The 14,909-nt window shown below is 47.4% G+C and overlaps 1 protein-coding gene across 5 annotated transcripts in view; it reads right to left on the bottom strand.

The window, feature by feature from the left end:
• Window positions 1-14,909, bottom strand: part of MGLL (monoglyceride lipase) — a 134,440-nt gene that overhangs the window by 25,703 nt on the left and 93,828 nt on the right. For 2 of the 5 annotated variants that reach the window (XM_033210893.1, XM_033210892.1), the window contains exons 4-6: window positions 7,516-7,652; window positions 6,132-6,242; window positions 945-1,022 (exon numbers count right to left, since the gene is read on the bottom strand). In XM_033210893.1, the coding sequence (XP_033066784.1) occupies window positions 945-1,022; window positions 6,132-6,242; window positions 7,516-7,652 (326 nt within the window). The remainder of the gene's footprint in view (window positions 1-944; window positions 1,023-6,131; window positions 6,243-7,515; window positions 7,653-14,909) is intronic. The other 3 variants (XM_033210895.1, XM_033210894.1, XM_033210896.1) reach the window with 2 other exon arrangements.

Below are 14,909 nucleotides of genomic sequence, written 5' to 3'. Positions count from 1 at the left end.
GTTGGCGTATGGTAGCGGGCACAGCACACCCGTCCCAACATCCCAGGGCCTCCCTGCTCAGTGTGGTCCTCACACCAGCAGCACCAGTGGCTCCAGGGTCACCTGGCTTCTGGGTCAGGGTCTGTAGCTTTGCAGGGCTCCTGGGCATTGGTGTGCGTGGTGAAGTTTCAGGGGCTGGCAGTGTGTGTGTCCATGAAACACCACAAACACCTCCTCCCAGTGCCGCCCTGAGAGACTCTGATTGTATTGGCCGAAGTGGGGACCTGGCATCAGTGCCTTTTTAAAGTTCCCTAGTGATCCTGTGTGCAGCCAGAGCAGAAGTGCTTCTGACAGGCACTGGGTAGGATGGGGGTGCACACGTCCATGCAGGGCAAGCTGCCCTTTCAAAGGAGCCACCATAAGAGATGTTTGCATGCCCTGATCTTCAGCTCTTTTTCTAAAATTGCATAGTAAGTTCCAAGCCACATTTCCAACAAGACTCAATTGTGTAGAGGCAAAACTTTTAACGATAACTTCATGGCTTAAAAAAAAATTAGGCGTTTAGCCTCTTCCCCACAAAAGCTCCAAGAAAGAAGAGAGCTGCTTTGCAGGGGCAGGATGCTTTGAACAACTGCAAAAGAGATCCCCTTTCCCTGCTGCTCTTTTAATATTTGTTGATTTCATGAGCCCAATCTCTCTTGAAGGAGGAAAGGGTAGGATGGGAGTAGAAAGAGCTACGCAGAGGAAGTGGATTGATTATGCATGAAGGAAGGCAGAACGGTTGAGCAGGGGACATTGAGGTCACATGACCAGGAAGCAGCGGGGAAGGAAGGAGTCATGGCAGGTCCCACAGCTGGATGGATCACATTGCCAAGGTTGATCAGATGACTGCTGCTCCCGCTCTCCCACAACCTCCACCCTGAGCTATGAGCACACCAGGGAAGCCTCAGAGGGGAGTTGCTCACCCAAAAAGGACTTGGAATCCAAAACCGTAACGTTCTTGATGCCTTTTCCATCGAGTGTTTCAAAATCCCCGAATAATCCTACAGGAGCGTTGAGAGAGCCTTGGATCCAGCTCAGGAGAGAGGAGCCCCTGCATGGCTCCCCCACTGAGGTGAGACCCCCTGTACCTGCCCCATGACCCTGGCAGAGCCAGGTTTGTGCAACCACACAGCTCCCAATTATGCCAGCTCAACTCAGACCCCAGGGGTCGTCACCTGAGGATAATCTGGGACCAAAACCCATGACAAATGGCTGCACAGTCACTGGACCCCAACCCCGGAAGAGACAGGTGATGAAATGGCGAAACCAGACTCGGAGACACGAGGCAGGCACATTTGGATTTGAACTTTGATCCTGAATCCTTGAGAAAGTCTATGATCTCAGTTCTTCATCTATAAGACAGGGATAATTAAACTAACTCTGAAGGGACGCTGGGAGAGCCGCATGAGACCCAACTGCTCTGGAGCAGGTCCCTAACTCTCTTCCTGGCTTCTGGCCCTAAGGAGAGGCCCAATAAATAGGTGTTGGTTGACTGAAGGAGCGAGCAAATGTCATTCAAAGTAGAGACTTCAGGAAAAGCACGTGACATGCAGCTTTGCAACAAATGATGCGGTCACCCACAAACAGGGCAACTCTCCCACAGCTGAAGTCAACATCTTGATGAACAAGAGGCTTGAGGGGCGTTCCTGCTACACCATCGTGCCTGTCACTTTAAATACTAGAGACAGGCACAAATGCCTTTATTGATCCAGAAGGTTTTAATGGCTCCCTGTGATCATTTCTAAGTGAATTTCACTTCTGCCAGTGAAAGCCTTGCCATGAAGAAGGCAATTACAGATGCTGTTTCCTAAGTGGTTCCCGCAGGCTGACCTGCGCGCAGGAGGCTAGGACCCTCCTGCCTTCCGCAGGGCGGCACTATGACAAAGGTCATGGGACGGCCATGTGGGGGACACAGCAGGGACCCTCGGGGTTGCACCAGATTTTCTTGAGAGCGAGAGGACACCTTAAGGCAGTCCTAAAATAGAAAGTGCTGTGATCCTTTGCCAGTGACCCTCGCTGGGAAGGCCAGGATACTTGTTTTCTGATAGATCAGGGGCTCACCAAAGATATGTGGCAGGAGGCTTGCTAGGAAGACAGCTGGTTCCTGGAAGCACGTGTGTCTAGAAAGCCCAACACCTAGCTATTAGCTATTAGAGAGCAGGTGCCCACAGGACAGAGGTGAACTAACCCCCATGGCGGCTCATTGCTGCTGCCCAAAGGGCCAGTGCATAGCTAAGTTCCGGGATCCTGGGTCCAAATTCACCTGAAGCTTGAAAGAGTGGCCATGTTCAACTCGTTTCCCCTCCATCCCTGCAACCTCTCACTGCCCCAAGGGCCTTCTGGATTCTATGGCTAAAAACAGATGAGTGACATTCAGATGGGAGCGGGCTCTGTCAAGGGAAGCTGATCTCAGGTGTGTTTTGGGGTGAAAGGGAGTATCCTGGCATGCTTGCTGGCCTGAGCTCGTGCTCAAGCTGACCTTGAGCAAGGCATTTGCCCTCGTTTCCTTGTCTGTAAATTGGGAATAATTTCCCCTCCTTCCAGGGCAGTGCTGGAGAGGAACAGAGACAATGCATGTCAGGCACCGAGTACTGGGCTCTCAGCGGCAATTCCCTTCTCCCTACTGGGCGAAGTGCCCTTCTTGGCAGGGAGTGGAAGTATCTTGAAGCACTGGCTGACTCCTGCAACCCTGCCCCAGGAACCCAAGGGCAACCTTGGCAAACAGGGAGAGGCCATTTAGAATGATTACTCTCCGGTAGGCTGAGACCCCCATCCCTCAAGCTTAGCCCAGGGGGATTTTTCTTTCCCAAGAGGCTCCCAGAGAAAGGAGGGGCCCTGCAGCCTGTAGTTGCTCCTGAGTGCTGTCCCAGACAAGTGAGGGTGGGAAATCCCGAGGAGCGCCTGGAGCTTGACACTCTTCCAGCTGGGGGGTCACAGTTCCACCTCTGTAGCCAGGCATGAACCGCGAGCCACGGTGAAAACCCCATGGAGCGACCTCACAAACAGCCAGATTTGTTCTGATGCATGGAGTTTTTGTTTCTGAATTTCTGCCTCTGCCACTTTCTCTGCGAAACCACTTTCTCAGCAGAGACAATGTTTGGGGCCCCCCATCCGTCCTCATTGTCTCATCTCCAGGCTAAATATATCCCAGCTTGTTGAAAACCAGCATCCACATAAGAACCAGATGGTGGTGAGATTTAGGAGGGTGGGGGCGATCTGGCGTTCTCACATTGCAGGGGGTGGGGGCTGGCTGTCTTCCACAGGCCAGGCTGTACTCACAGACTGGGCGTCTCATGCTGCCCCTTACTAACTGGGGGAGTTGCTCTAGAAGGTGCCTGGTGCCAGGAAACTGTTGAACGGCCTGATGGATTGAGCACTGTCCGAGGAGTCAGGAGGCTGGGTCTTGACTCTGCTCTGCTGCTACTCACAGCCACACTCAGGGAAGCCCCTCACCCCCACCACCAAACAGATTTCCCATCCAGAACGCAGGAGGGAGGAGGTGGGCTCTAGGAATTGTTCCATCATTGAGGCTCATAAGAGCGAACAACTGGAAATGACCCCAGTGCACCCTCCCTAAACCAGGACCTATCCCTGCAGTGGGACCCGTGGTAGGTCCTGATGGGGAAGGAGCACCAAAAGGTTGCTAAGCAAAACCACAAAATAAAACCCAAAACCCACAAAAACAAACACACCAACCAAAAGAACAAAAGCAAACACAGAGTACCCCCGACATGCATGGAGCAAGCTCCCATTTGTGTGAAGAAGAACAAATGGAGTGAGCGTTGATGGGAGATGCAGAGACTCTCGCTGGTACCATGGGCTGCTGCCCATGCCAACGGGGAGAGAGACTCTCCCTGCATCCTCTTTCATATCTTTTGAATTTTGAACCATAGAAATGTCTTATTCTTAAAACTTTTAAATTACATTAAAAAATAGATCCTGTGAGACTTTCAGGAAGGTTGTCAGACAAGACTAGAAAATGTGCCAAGAGTGATGAAGCCTTCCAGGGGCAGGGTGGACGAATGCATCATGGACTTTGTCAGCCAAAATTGCTAGAGATGCAGGAGCAGCAACAGATTTCAGGGAGTGGAGGCTGGGCCCTCAAGTCTGGGGCAAAGGGAAACCTAATTTGTCTTGGTTAATAAGAGGAGACCTGTGTTCCCCCAGGGGCAGCTGGCTCCTGATGTCACAAGGTGATCCATTTGCACAAGGCTTTGAGAGGTCACAGTGGTGGCCTTGCCCAGAAGTGCCCCCTCCCCTGGTCAGTATGGAGCCCAGGGGTCTCTAGGAGGAAACCTTGTTCGTTCCACCTCCAGGACCACCTGCCAGGGTACCCCTGGTGCACTTTATCTGAAAAGTCCTGCAGTCCCTGGCTTTTCTGTAAGGGGAAAACACCGATTGCAGAAACATCCATTTTCTCCCCTGGGGAAATATCCTAGATGGGGAGTAGGCAGCCCTGGATTCAAACCCATCACAAGGGCTGCACAGTCCTGACCAGCCATTCATCCTTCCTAAGCCCAGGTTTTCCCATCCGGAAAGTGCTGCTATAACCTGCTCCTGGGCTGGAGGGGAGTTAAGTGAGACAATGCCTGGGAGAGGAGCACAGTGCATGCCTGGCACTGGCTGAATTTTGCAGACCTGCATACAGCAAATCTCATGGAACGCAGCAGGAATGCCCCTGATGCTGAGTCTGGGCCTGCTTATTCTACTTAAATAATTAGAACCATAGTCACGGGAGATGTTGAGTAGGTCATGCCTCCCCCGCACGTTTCAATGATGAGGTAGTGCACATCCAGGCATTGTGATGCTAAGGGACCTCGATCACTCTGTGACAGACCCCTGGTACTGTCCCATACTGCACTGAAATTCACTCATGATAGTCGATTTCAGTAAGTCCGTGATTTCCTTAAACTGGAGTAAAATTCAAATGAGATATCATCCATCTCTCTTGCAAACTAAATAAATCATCGTTCTCTGGCTAAACTATCAGATAGTCCCTGATTTATCTTTGCCAAGCCCAGCCCCATTTCACATGGCTGAGATTTTCTGTATTTAATTGAAAGACTGTCTCTAGAGCCAGGAGCAAGTCTGTGGTCATGGGCTGAAGGAAACCCTTTCAGGATGTTGTTACAAGGTTTCGTTCCCTGTGCTGTGTTGAGGAGAGTGGGGTAGGGGAATAAGAGCTAATGTCATTATTTAAATGATCCCATAGTCCATAGGGTAAGCCTGTGGGTGATGGCTGCCCAGTGCACCTGGCCCCATGACCTACTGCCTCCCCTCTTTATCTTTTGAGAGTCTCTGGAACAGGCTCAGGAGGCAGCAGCCCCTGCCCAGCACTGGGGGTGAGACTGAGGATTCCCTGTGGATACGCGGATTCTCCACCCTCACTGGGGCTATGCATCTACCTTAAGTCTGATGATCCAAGGCCGGGTCTAAACCAATACCTTGTCAACAAGCCAGAGTCACAAGCAAGCAGCCCTGCCGAGGCCACTGGTTTCATCTCCTTTCTCAGGGAGAGAAGGTGCCTGCTCCACCTCTAGGTATCATTTGTTGGTTCATTTGCCTTGGCAAAAGCAGCCCAGAGTCCCAGCACCTAATGGGGTATGTCATTCCTGTGGGTCATTCCAACCAGAAAAACAAAATGACGGATCCCTAACAGTCAGAGGTCGAAAGTGCCTGGGGCGGAGGAGTGCAGCAGTGAATGTGACTCCGTACTGCAGTTAGGAGTACCTGCAGTTCCTCTGCTCACTTTCTGCTGAAGTTGGCAAATAGTCAATGAAAAACAGCCCAGGCCTTGAGTGTGACTTGTTAACAAACGTGACTTTGCTGGACTAATAACAAGTCTAACCTCTTCTCCTTTTAAAGTTCATCAATAAAACATGCACCAACAGGAAGGCATTATCCTTTTGTCTTGGGGGAAAATGGCACCTGCCTTTAGAAACTACAGAACTCCGGTGGCAACAGTGTGGGATATTTGTCCAAACCCTTACACAATAGTGTCTGAGGTCCAAGGATGGCCTTTGGCCCTTTTACACAGACTCAGGCTACAAATGGAAGCCCCATGTCCCGGGAAACCTGCAGGAATTGTACAGACTGGAAAGTCCTTTTACCTTGAAAGTTGTTGCAGATTCAGGATTGGCAAGAACCAGAGGTGAAATGAGTACCATGCCGGCGAAGTGACCCGGCCTCTCTGCGGCCGTGAGGATGGCGATGGCACCTCCCTGTAATGCAGAACGGGCAGAGCTGCTGTGTTCGGCTTGCACCAGCGCACATGATTCTAATAAACATGACCAATGCCGTAATTCTAATAAACATGACCAACGCAGTCCTCTTAAGCTGCAGTCCTGGCCAAGAGCCCTGAGGAGGACTACCTTGGAAGAGGCACCATCAAATGTTGGATAAACTAGATCTGCAATTATTTTATTACACACGTTTTTTTCTCTGGGTTTTCCAAGAGCAAACATTTCAGGGAGTTATAAATAAGGTTCCTTGCCTGTGGGCCGCAAGTTAAACAATAACACATTCCCACTTCATTTCGAGCCCAAAGCTGGCGGAACCCCAATTCATCCATCCCAACAGGCTTAATAGGAGGGTTTTTTTTTTTTTTTTTTTGGTGGGGGGTAATGTGATCATAATAATAGACTGCTATACTATACTTTTTCCTGGTTTAGTAAAGGTCCTAGAAATTTAAATTCCAAGAAAAATGGGAGTGAATGTGGATGGTGCTGGAGAGAGGCCTCACCTGTTTGCTAAAGCACAAAGGTGCTTAAAAGCAAGGGTTGCAACTGCAAATGCTCACAGGGGCCGGGCAGGTAAGAGAAACTTAAGGACAGAGCCAGGCAGTGACCAAGGGGCGAGAGGCAACGCCTACCCTGGTGAAATGTCCCCAGGGATATAAATTCAAGCACTTCGATACCTCTTGGTCAGCCAACCAGCCTACTTTTTCTGTAGGTAGATTTGACCTGGAGGCTGCCAGTTTAAGGACCCTGATTTAAGATTACATTTGCTCCATTACATTTTAAGACGATATTTGCTCGATTTACATATTTAAAAGGTGGAAGGAGTTGGAATAAGCTTTAAGGAATTTTTTCCAAGAGGACCCTTTGTCCCTAGTTATCATTCAATTCTGAAAAAAGCACACAAGGTTTGGAGACATTTTGTGTGCTTCTTATTGATGAAGGAGCTATTCCCTCCTCCAAGAAGTGGCTCTTAGTAGCCTCACTACGAAATGGCACCAAGTGGTCCAAAGAGCGTTGAGAAAAAGATCAGTTTTCCAAAAGGCCACATACTCAAGCTGCTCAGTAAGGACCGGCTGGCAGCCTCCCTTGTTTCCAGCCGGAATCGCCCAGGAACTCCAAGTGCAGTGCACAAAGGGAGACATCATGCCAGCAGGCAGAGAGCGGGGGGAAAGGCGGGGAGTCAGGGCCACCCCCTTCCCCCTGCAAGGCTGGAAGCCAGGGTGGATCTGATGTGGGTCTTCTGTGGTCTGCTTACCATGGAGTGGCCCAGAAGGAAGACAGGAAGCCCAGGGTAGTCTTTCTGCATGGAATCCACATGCTGCAACACATCTCTGACAAAAACGTGGAAGTCAGACACTACCATCCTCTCCCCTTCGCTCTGTCCGTGGCCAACTGGAAAGGAATGGGAAATGAGAGAGAGCTGCAGTTACCAGGTTGACTCCTGCCCAAGCCCAGAGGTCTCCTCACTGCAGTCACCCGCCTCTCTCTCCTGAGCGCCTGAACGTGTCACCTCATTTAACCCTTTCCGGCCACTCTTGAATGTTGGAATTCTTCTCCCTACTTTTTATGGATTATGAAACTGAGGCACAGAGTGGTTGAGGAACGTGCTCAAGATCACACCACTAGGAAGCGACGAGCCAGGGTGTAAATACTACAAAGCCTCCCTTGGGGTTGGTTTCCAAGGAAGGGAAAAAGGATAGGTGCACAGACAGCCTCAGCATGCCTAGTTTTCTGCAAAGTGGCCAGGAGTAAGACGAAGATGGCTCAGAATTTTCCTGCGTTTTCCCTGTTCCTTGCCCCTGGCAGCTGTGCCTGAATATTGGCCTTTCACCAGGTAGAGTGGTACACTTAGCCCCTCATCTTACAGCTTTATGTGAAGATAACATGACAAACATAAAATAATATGCAGTCATCGGGTGTGCTTGCCAGAAAGCTCTCGACGAAGCTGCAGTGAAACTAGGTCACACTCTCTCCCTCTTGGGTTTAATCTGTCACCTATTTGTGTTGTTCACCCCCTTGTTCTTTCCTCAGGGCCCTCCACTTTCTCCCTCTTTGAAGGACATCAGTCGCTATAGAAACAACTCACTGGCTGTGGCTTCACATTCAGGCCGAAAGCAGCTGTGATGGTTTGAAAATTGCAAAAAAGAAAGCGCTTCTGGAGAACTGGGACCACACAGCCAGAGGGGCTGCCCAGACCTTCCCTGCTGAGAGCCCGAAGCACTCATTAAGCCTCTGCCACCTCTGGGGAGGCTGCTGCACTAATAACGGCCACCACCTGGAACTGACAGGCTGCCCAGACCTCCAGCTTGGAGACCCTCCTGCTGTCAGGCCCCAAGCTCCCCTGTTTCCCACTGGCCCGTACCCCACACCCACCTTCCCAGCCACCATCCCACGGTCTCTTTGACCATCCCACTGGGCCCGGGGGTCCCACTACCCTCTCAGCAGCATTCCCCTTTTCCTTGCCCTTCTGAGTATTTTTCTCTTTTAAAATTTATTTTTACTTTTTACTGTGCTATCATATCCATAACATAAATTTTGCTGTTTGAACCATTTTTAAATGTACAGTTCAGTGGCATCAAGGACATTATTGTGCAACTCTGTACTTTTTCACCTTCCCATGCTGAGACTCCACACCTATTGATATGGGTTGACTTGTGTCCCCCAAATCCATATGTTGAAGCTCTAACCCCCAAGATCTTGGAATGGGACCTTATTTGAAGACAGGGTCTTAAAAAACGTGATTAACTTAAATGAGGTCCTTAGGGAGGGCCCTAATCCAAATGACTGGTGTCCTGTAAGGAGAGGGGATTACAACCCAGATAGAGGGAAGATTATGTGAGGATGCAGGGAGACCGTGGCCATCTACAAGGCAAGGAGAGTGTGCAGGAGAAACCAACCCTGCTGATGCCCTGATCTTGGACTTCCAGCCTCTGGAACTGTGAGACAATAAATGTCTGTTGTCGAGGCCCCAGTCTGGCGTCCTTCGTTATGGAAGCCCTGGCAAATTCATACTAGCTATTAAACCCCAACTCCCATTTCCTTCTTACTCTCTCTTCCCCCAGACCCCTGGCACCCTCTATTACACTTTCTGCTTCTGTAAATTTAACTGCTCTAGGGACTTCATTTGAGTGGAATCAGGTCATATTTGTCCTTTTTGTATCTGGCTTATTTCACATAGCACGGTATCTTCAAGGTGCATCCATGTAGTCACGTATGTCAGAATTTCCTTCCTTTATAAAGCTGCATCATATTCCATTCTGTGGATGGACCATGTTGCGTTTATACATGTATCTGTTGATGGATATTTGGGCTGTTCCCATCTTTTGGTTATTGCAAATGATGCTGCTGAGAACATGGGTGTGCAAATCTCTCTTCAGGTCCCAGTTTTCAATTCTTTGGGGTATATACCCAGAAGTGGTGTTGCTAGGTCAGATGGTGATTCTGTGTTGAATTTTTGAGGCATGATCCCCCATATCCATGTGGAACATCTCTCTGCACACAGCCCCTGCTCCTTCGCAGGGGCTGCCGCTCTCACTCTAAAGCCTGAGGCCTGGCTGCACACAAACGTTGAGCCAAGGCAACACCAGGGCTGCCCAGTGACAGGCTCCCTCTTCCCACAGGCTTGGTCTCCAAACAAGTTCATCTGGGCATCTCTTCCGTATGTTTCTATGCTCCCAAAACTTGCAATGCTACCTCATAACCCTGGGGACATAGTATCACTCATCTTTTTTGAAAACAAGGGGACAGTCCAAAACTGCCCTCTATATTGGAAGCATCCCCCTTTCTGATTCCACTCCCAGCCCAGCCTGCTCCCCATGTCAGCTACATCCCTGTCCTCCCTCCTTCATCCACAGCCCGCAAGCCGCCCTCTTCCCTCCCTCTTCCCCTCCCCCTTAGGGGTGATTCACACTCATGGCCCTTTCCCCGCCTACATTCTCTCTCCAGCCCTGGAGGCTCCATGCAACCCTCAGCTGAGTCCACCCCAGTGGGCCTTTACCCCATCCTCTTCCGAGCTCTTGGCTCACTCAGCACCACATGCTCCTGCTGACCTTGTCATGGGGTGTGCCTGGAAATGGACTTCCTTGGTTCTCCTCCTTCTCATCTGGCTGTGTTGTCTTTGTCTGTTTTCCTCCCTGGCTAATTTCTGTACTTATTCATTCATTCATTCATTTTTAATTTAAAAATTGCATCTCAAAAGACACTCGATTCACATGATACAAAATCAAAGTGATATGAAAGGTGTACACTGACGGTCCCTTTCCCACCTCCTCCCATTCACCCGATTCCCCATCTTCCCCTAAACTCTTCTCTTAGTGTCTCAGCCTCTTTATAAGCAAATACAAATACAAATCTTGATTTTTACCCCAGTCCTAAACACAAAGAAACACATAACAGATCCTGCTCTGTGTGGGGCTTTGTTCACTGGACACTATATCCTGATCTTCCAACGTTTGAAATAGGGCTCCTCCCCAGCTTCTTACTACAAAACTTTCAAATGAACAAAAACACTGAAAGAATATGCTGTTATCATTTTATTTGCTGTATATATACACATTTATAATATAAAAATGGCTGAATCTTGTAAAAGTAAGTTGCAGGCTGGGCAAGGTGGCTCATGTTTGTAGTCCCAGTGCTTCGGGAGGCCAGGGTGGAAAGATCGCTTGAGCCCAAGAGTTCGAGACCCACCTGGGCAATATAATGAGAGATCCTGTTGCTAAAAAAGAATTTAAAACATTAACTGGGCATTAGTGGCGTGGTGGTGCACACCTGCAATCCTATCTACTTGGGATCACTCGAGCCTGTGAGGTTGGGGCTGCAGTGAGCTATGTTCGCACCACTGCACTCCAGCCTGGACAAAAGGGAGACCCTATCTCAAAAAAAAAAAAAAAAAGAAAGAAAAAAAAGATAGTGAAAGAAAGAGAACAAAGAAAGAAAAAGAAAGAGAGAGAGAAAGAAAGGGAAGGAAGGAAGGAAGGAACGGAGGGAGGAAGGAAGGAAAAGAAAGCAAGAAAGAAAGGAGGGAGGGAGGAAGGAAGGAAGGAAGGAAGGAAGAAACAATGGACAAATCTGGGTAAAGAATCTACAGGGGTTCTTTATACTATTCTTGCAAACTTTCTTTGAAGTTAAAGGTACTTCCGAATAAAAAAGTGTTATAAAAATAATCCATAAGTACTATAACATTTCACCCTAAACACTTCAGCATGCTTAGTGACATTCTCTTCATAACTACAATACTATTTTCCTGCCTAAGTAAATTAGCAATAGCTCTCTAATATCATCTAATATACAATCTAAATTCAAATTTCCCAGTTGTCTGCAAGTATTTTACAGCTGGTGTTTTAGAACCAGGATGCAAAATTCATATGCTGTATTTGTTTGCTATGTTTCTTTAGTCTTAGAGAGGCCAGGCTAGTAAATGCCCCACATCCTGTATCTGATTGTTCCCCTCATGGTGTCATTTGGCTTGTTCCTGTGTTCCCATTCATTATCAAGAACTTCCCCCCTTCCTCAACACACATGTACCAGGCTCACCTTATACTTTCCTTGTCCCAGACTTGGAATTAACCATTTCTCCAGGGAGCCCCAGTTCCTTTCATTGTTTAAAAATCAAGATTTAAAGTTGGGAGTGTCCAATGCCACTGAGGTGCCCTTGCTTTCATGCCCTTCATTAGGCAGAGCTGGAAAACTTCTCTTTTTTTTTTTTTACGTGAGACTTAAGAAAACTTAATTCTTAAAAAACATGAGTCCATACAGATATTTTCAACTATAAATCAATGTTCTGGCTAGGTGCAGTGGCTCACGCCTGTAATCCCAGCACTTTGGGAGGCCAATATGGGCAGATCTCTTGGGCCCAGGAGTTCGAGACCAGCCTGGACAACTTGGCAAAACCCCATCTCTACAAAAAATACAAAAAATTAGCCTAGCATGGTGGTGCACACCTGTTGTCCCAGATACTCAGGAAGTTGAGGTGAGAGAATCGTTTGAGCCCAGAAGGTCACAGCTGCAGTGAGCCATGATCATGCCACTGGGCTCCAGCCTGGGCAACAGAGCAAGGCTGTCAAAAACAAACAAACAAAGAAGGAGAAATCGATGTTCTAAAGTTTTCTCTTACCTTCTGTGATTTTGTATTTTATCTATTTTATTTGGCACTGAAAATCTTGGTTCCTAATAGCATTAACATATTTACTTATAGCATAGTGTCAAAATTACAATACCAATATTGCCACTAATAATAAGCCTATGGCAAGAAGCTAGAATTGCTTTGCATTTTTTTGTCTTTAGAATATAGTTCAATAATAATATGACTAGAGTATTCAGTTTGAAGTTCAAATTCTTACAAACAGGTTATAATTATTTTCTCTGTGTGCTTATGTTACTAATTTGATAATTAGGTGCATTAATTTTAAATTAAATTTCTTTCCAATTATAGGTTTTTCCTTTTTGCTTTTCAATTTAATTTTCTTTTCCAAATATGAGAACATGTATCTGATACAACGGTCAGAAATATATTTAAAAATTCATCCAGTGAAGTCTCACTTCTATCCCATGTCCTCCATTTCCCCGCTCGTTCCCTGGGGTTAATCATTCTAATTATTTTCTGTTTTTTTCCTCTAATCATTTCTTTTTGCAAAAATAAGAAAACTACCTGTTTATCCATCCATCCATCCATCTATCCATCCATCCATCCATCCACCCACCCATCCATCCACCCACCCAACCATCCACCCACCACCCACCCACCCATCCACCACCCATCCATCCATCCATCCATCCATCCATCCATCCATCCACCCATCCATCCATCCACCTACCCATCCACCCATCCATCCACCCACCCACCCACCCACCCATCCATCCACCCACCCACCCACCCATCCACCCACCCATCCACCCATCCATCCACCCACCCACCCACCCACCCATCCACCCATCCATCCACCCACCCACCCACCCACCCATCCGTCCATCCACCCACACACCCATCCACCCACCCATCCATCCATCCATCCATCCATCCATCCATTTATCCATCTAGTCTATCATCTATCTATTCTCTGTCTAATCTATTTATCCATCTACCCATCTATTCTTATTTTTCCTCCTTTCTTAGTTAAAAGATAGTACGCCACACATCCTACTCTAGAAACAGTCTTGTCTATTTCTGGATTTCTACCAGGTTTTTTTTTCACCCACGTTTAACATATTCTGGAGGTCACTCTGTGCCACAGACCCCAGACCTGCCTCCATTCTGCCTTATTGCTGCGTAGTACGCCTCTGTGGGGGTGATCCGTAGTTTCTTCAAGCACTCTCTCATTGGAAACATTTGGATTGTATCCAAGCTCTTATTTATTAAACACTTGGCTGCAGTGGATAAACTTGGACTATTTTATGTCATCTGCATGTTGGTGTATCTTCAGGGTATGTGCCTAGATGTAGGATTGCTTAGCTGAAATGTAAATGCATAGGAAATTTTTGTAGGTATTACCAAATTCCCCTCCATGTGGGAGTGTCACATTTCACTCTGTGAGTGAGATGCCGGAGAGGGTCTCTTTCTCTTGGCGTGACCAGCAGACTGTGTGTTTGACATTTAGGTTGTTGCTCATATGATAGGAGACAAAGTGGGGTTGAACATCTCAGATTTTAAGAGCCATTACTTCTTTTTTGGTAAACTGAGTATTCACGTCCTTGCTTATTTTTTTCTGTGGGGGTTTTGTATCTCTTCTTGACATTTAGGAGCTCTTTGTACATTAGTTGGTCATTTGTCTTTTGGCTTTGTTTACGTTGTATTTAGCCAAGCAGAAGAATTCTTATTTTTGGTTTCTTTTGAGATTCTTATTCTTGAATAGTCAAATTATCAGTCTTTTCATTTTATGGCTTCTGAATTTTGATTCTTGGTGATGAAGGCCTTCCCCACTCCCCAGTTACAAAAGAATTCAGCCATATTTTCTGTGACTTACATTTCTTTTGCAGTATAATATACATGACCTAAATAAAACATTAACCAGTTTACATGTACAGTTTAGTGGTATTAAATACATTCACATTCTTGTGCAGCCATCACCACCATCCATCTCTAGATATAGTTTCATTGTTTTACACTCTAATCTTCGACCCATTTGGATTTTGTCTTGGTGTCGGGTAAGAGACAGCCATCTTTTACCAGACTTTTTTTCAATTCAGAAAATTCACCACACATAAAATGAGCCATTTTAAAGTGTACCAATTTAGTGGCATTTAGTGTATCCACAATGTGGTTGCAACCACCATCTATAGGAAGTTCCAAAATGCAGACGGTTCGTAATTGTCTCAGCAGAATTTATGAGCAAGTCCTTCACTGCTTCACTGAATTGCAGTGTCATCCTTATCATGTGTTAAAGTTCCCTTTTCACTGGAGCCCAGTCTATTTCCGGATTTCCGCTCAGCTCCACTAGTTTGCTTATTCCTAAGTCAGCCCCCATATTCTTGAGGCATTATAGGAGCCTGCCCTTGACACATGTTACGTGCAGGAGGCCTCAGGTCACTCTGTGAGCTCTCCCTGGTCCAAGAGTATCACTCCCATGCTTTGACTCTGATGGTAATGTAGGCATCTCCTGGATAAACCGTTTCTGACTCTGGCTTCTTTCCAGAGCTACAGATCCATCCTGCCAA

The sequence above is a fragment of the Trachypithecus francoisi genome, unplaced genomic scaffold (assembly GCF_009764315.1).
Source record: "Trachypithecus francoisi isolate TF-2019V2 unplaced genomic scaffold, Tfra_2.0 Lachesis_group0, whole genome shotgun sequence".
NCBI classification, from domain to species: domain Eukaryota; kingdom Metazoa; phylum Chordata; class Mammalia; order Primates; family Cercopithecidae; genus Trachypithecus; species Trachypithecus francoisi.
Note: the sequence above shows the minus strand (reverse complement) of the source record. Positions and strands in the feature narration are given on the sequence as shown.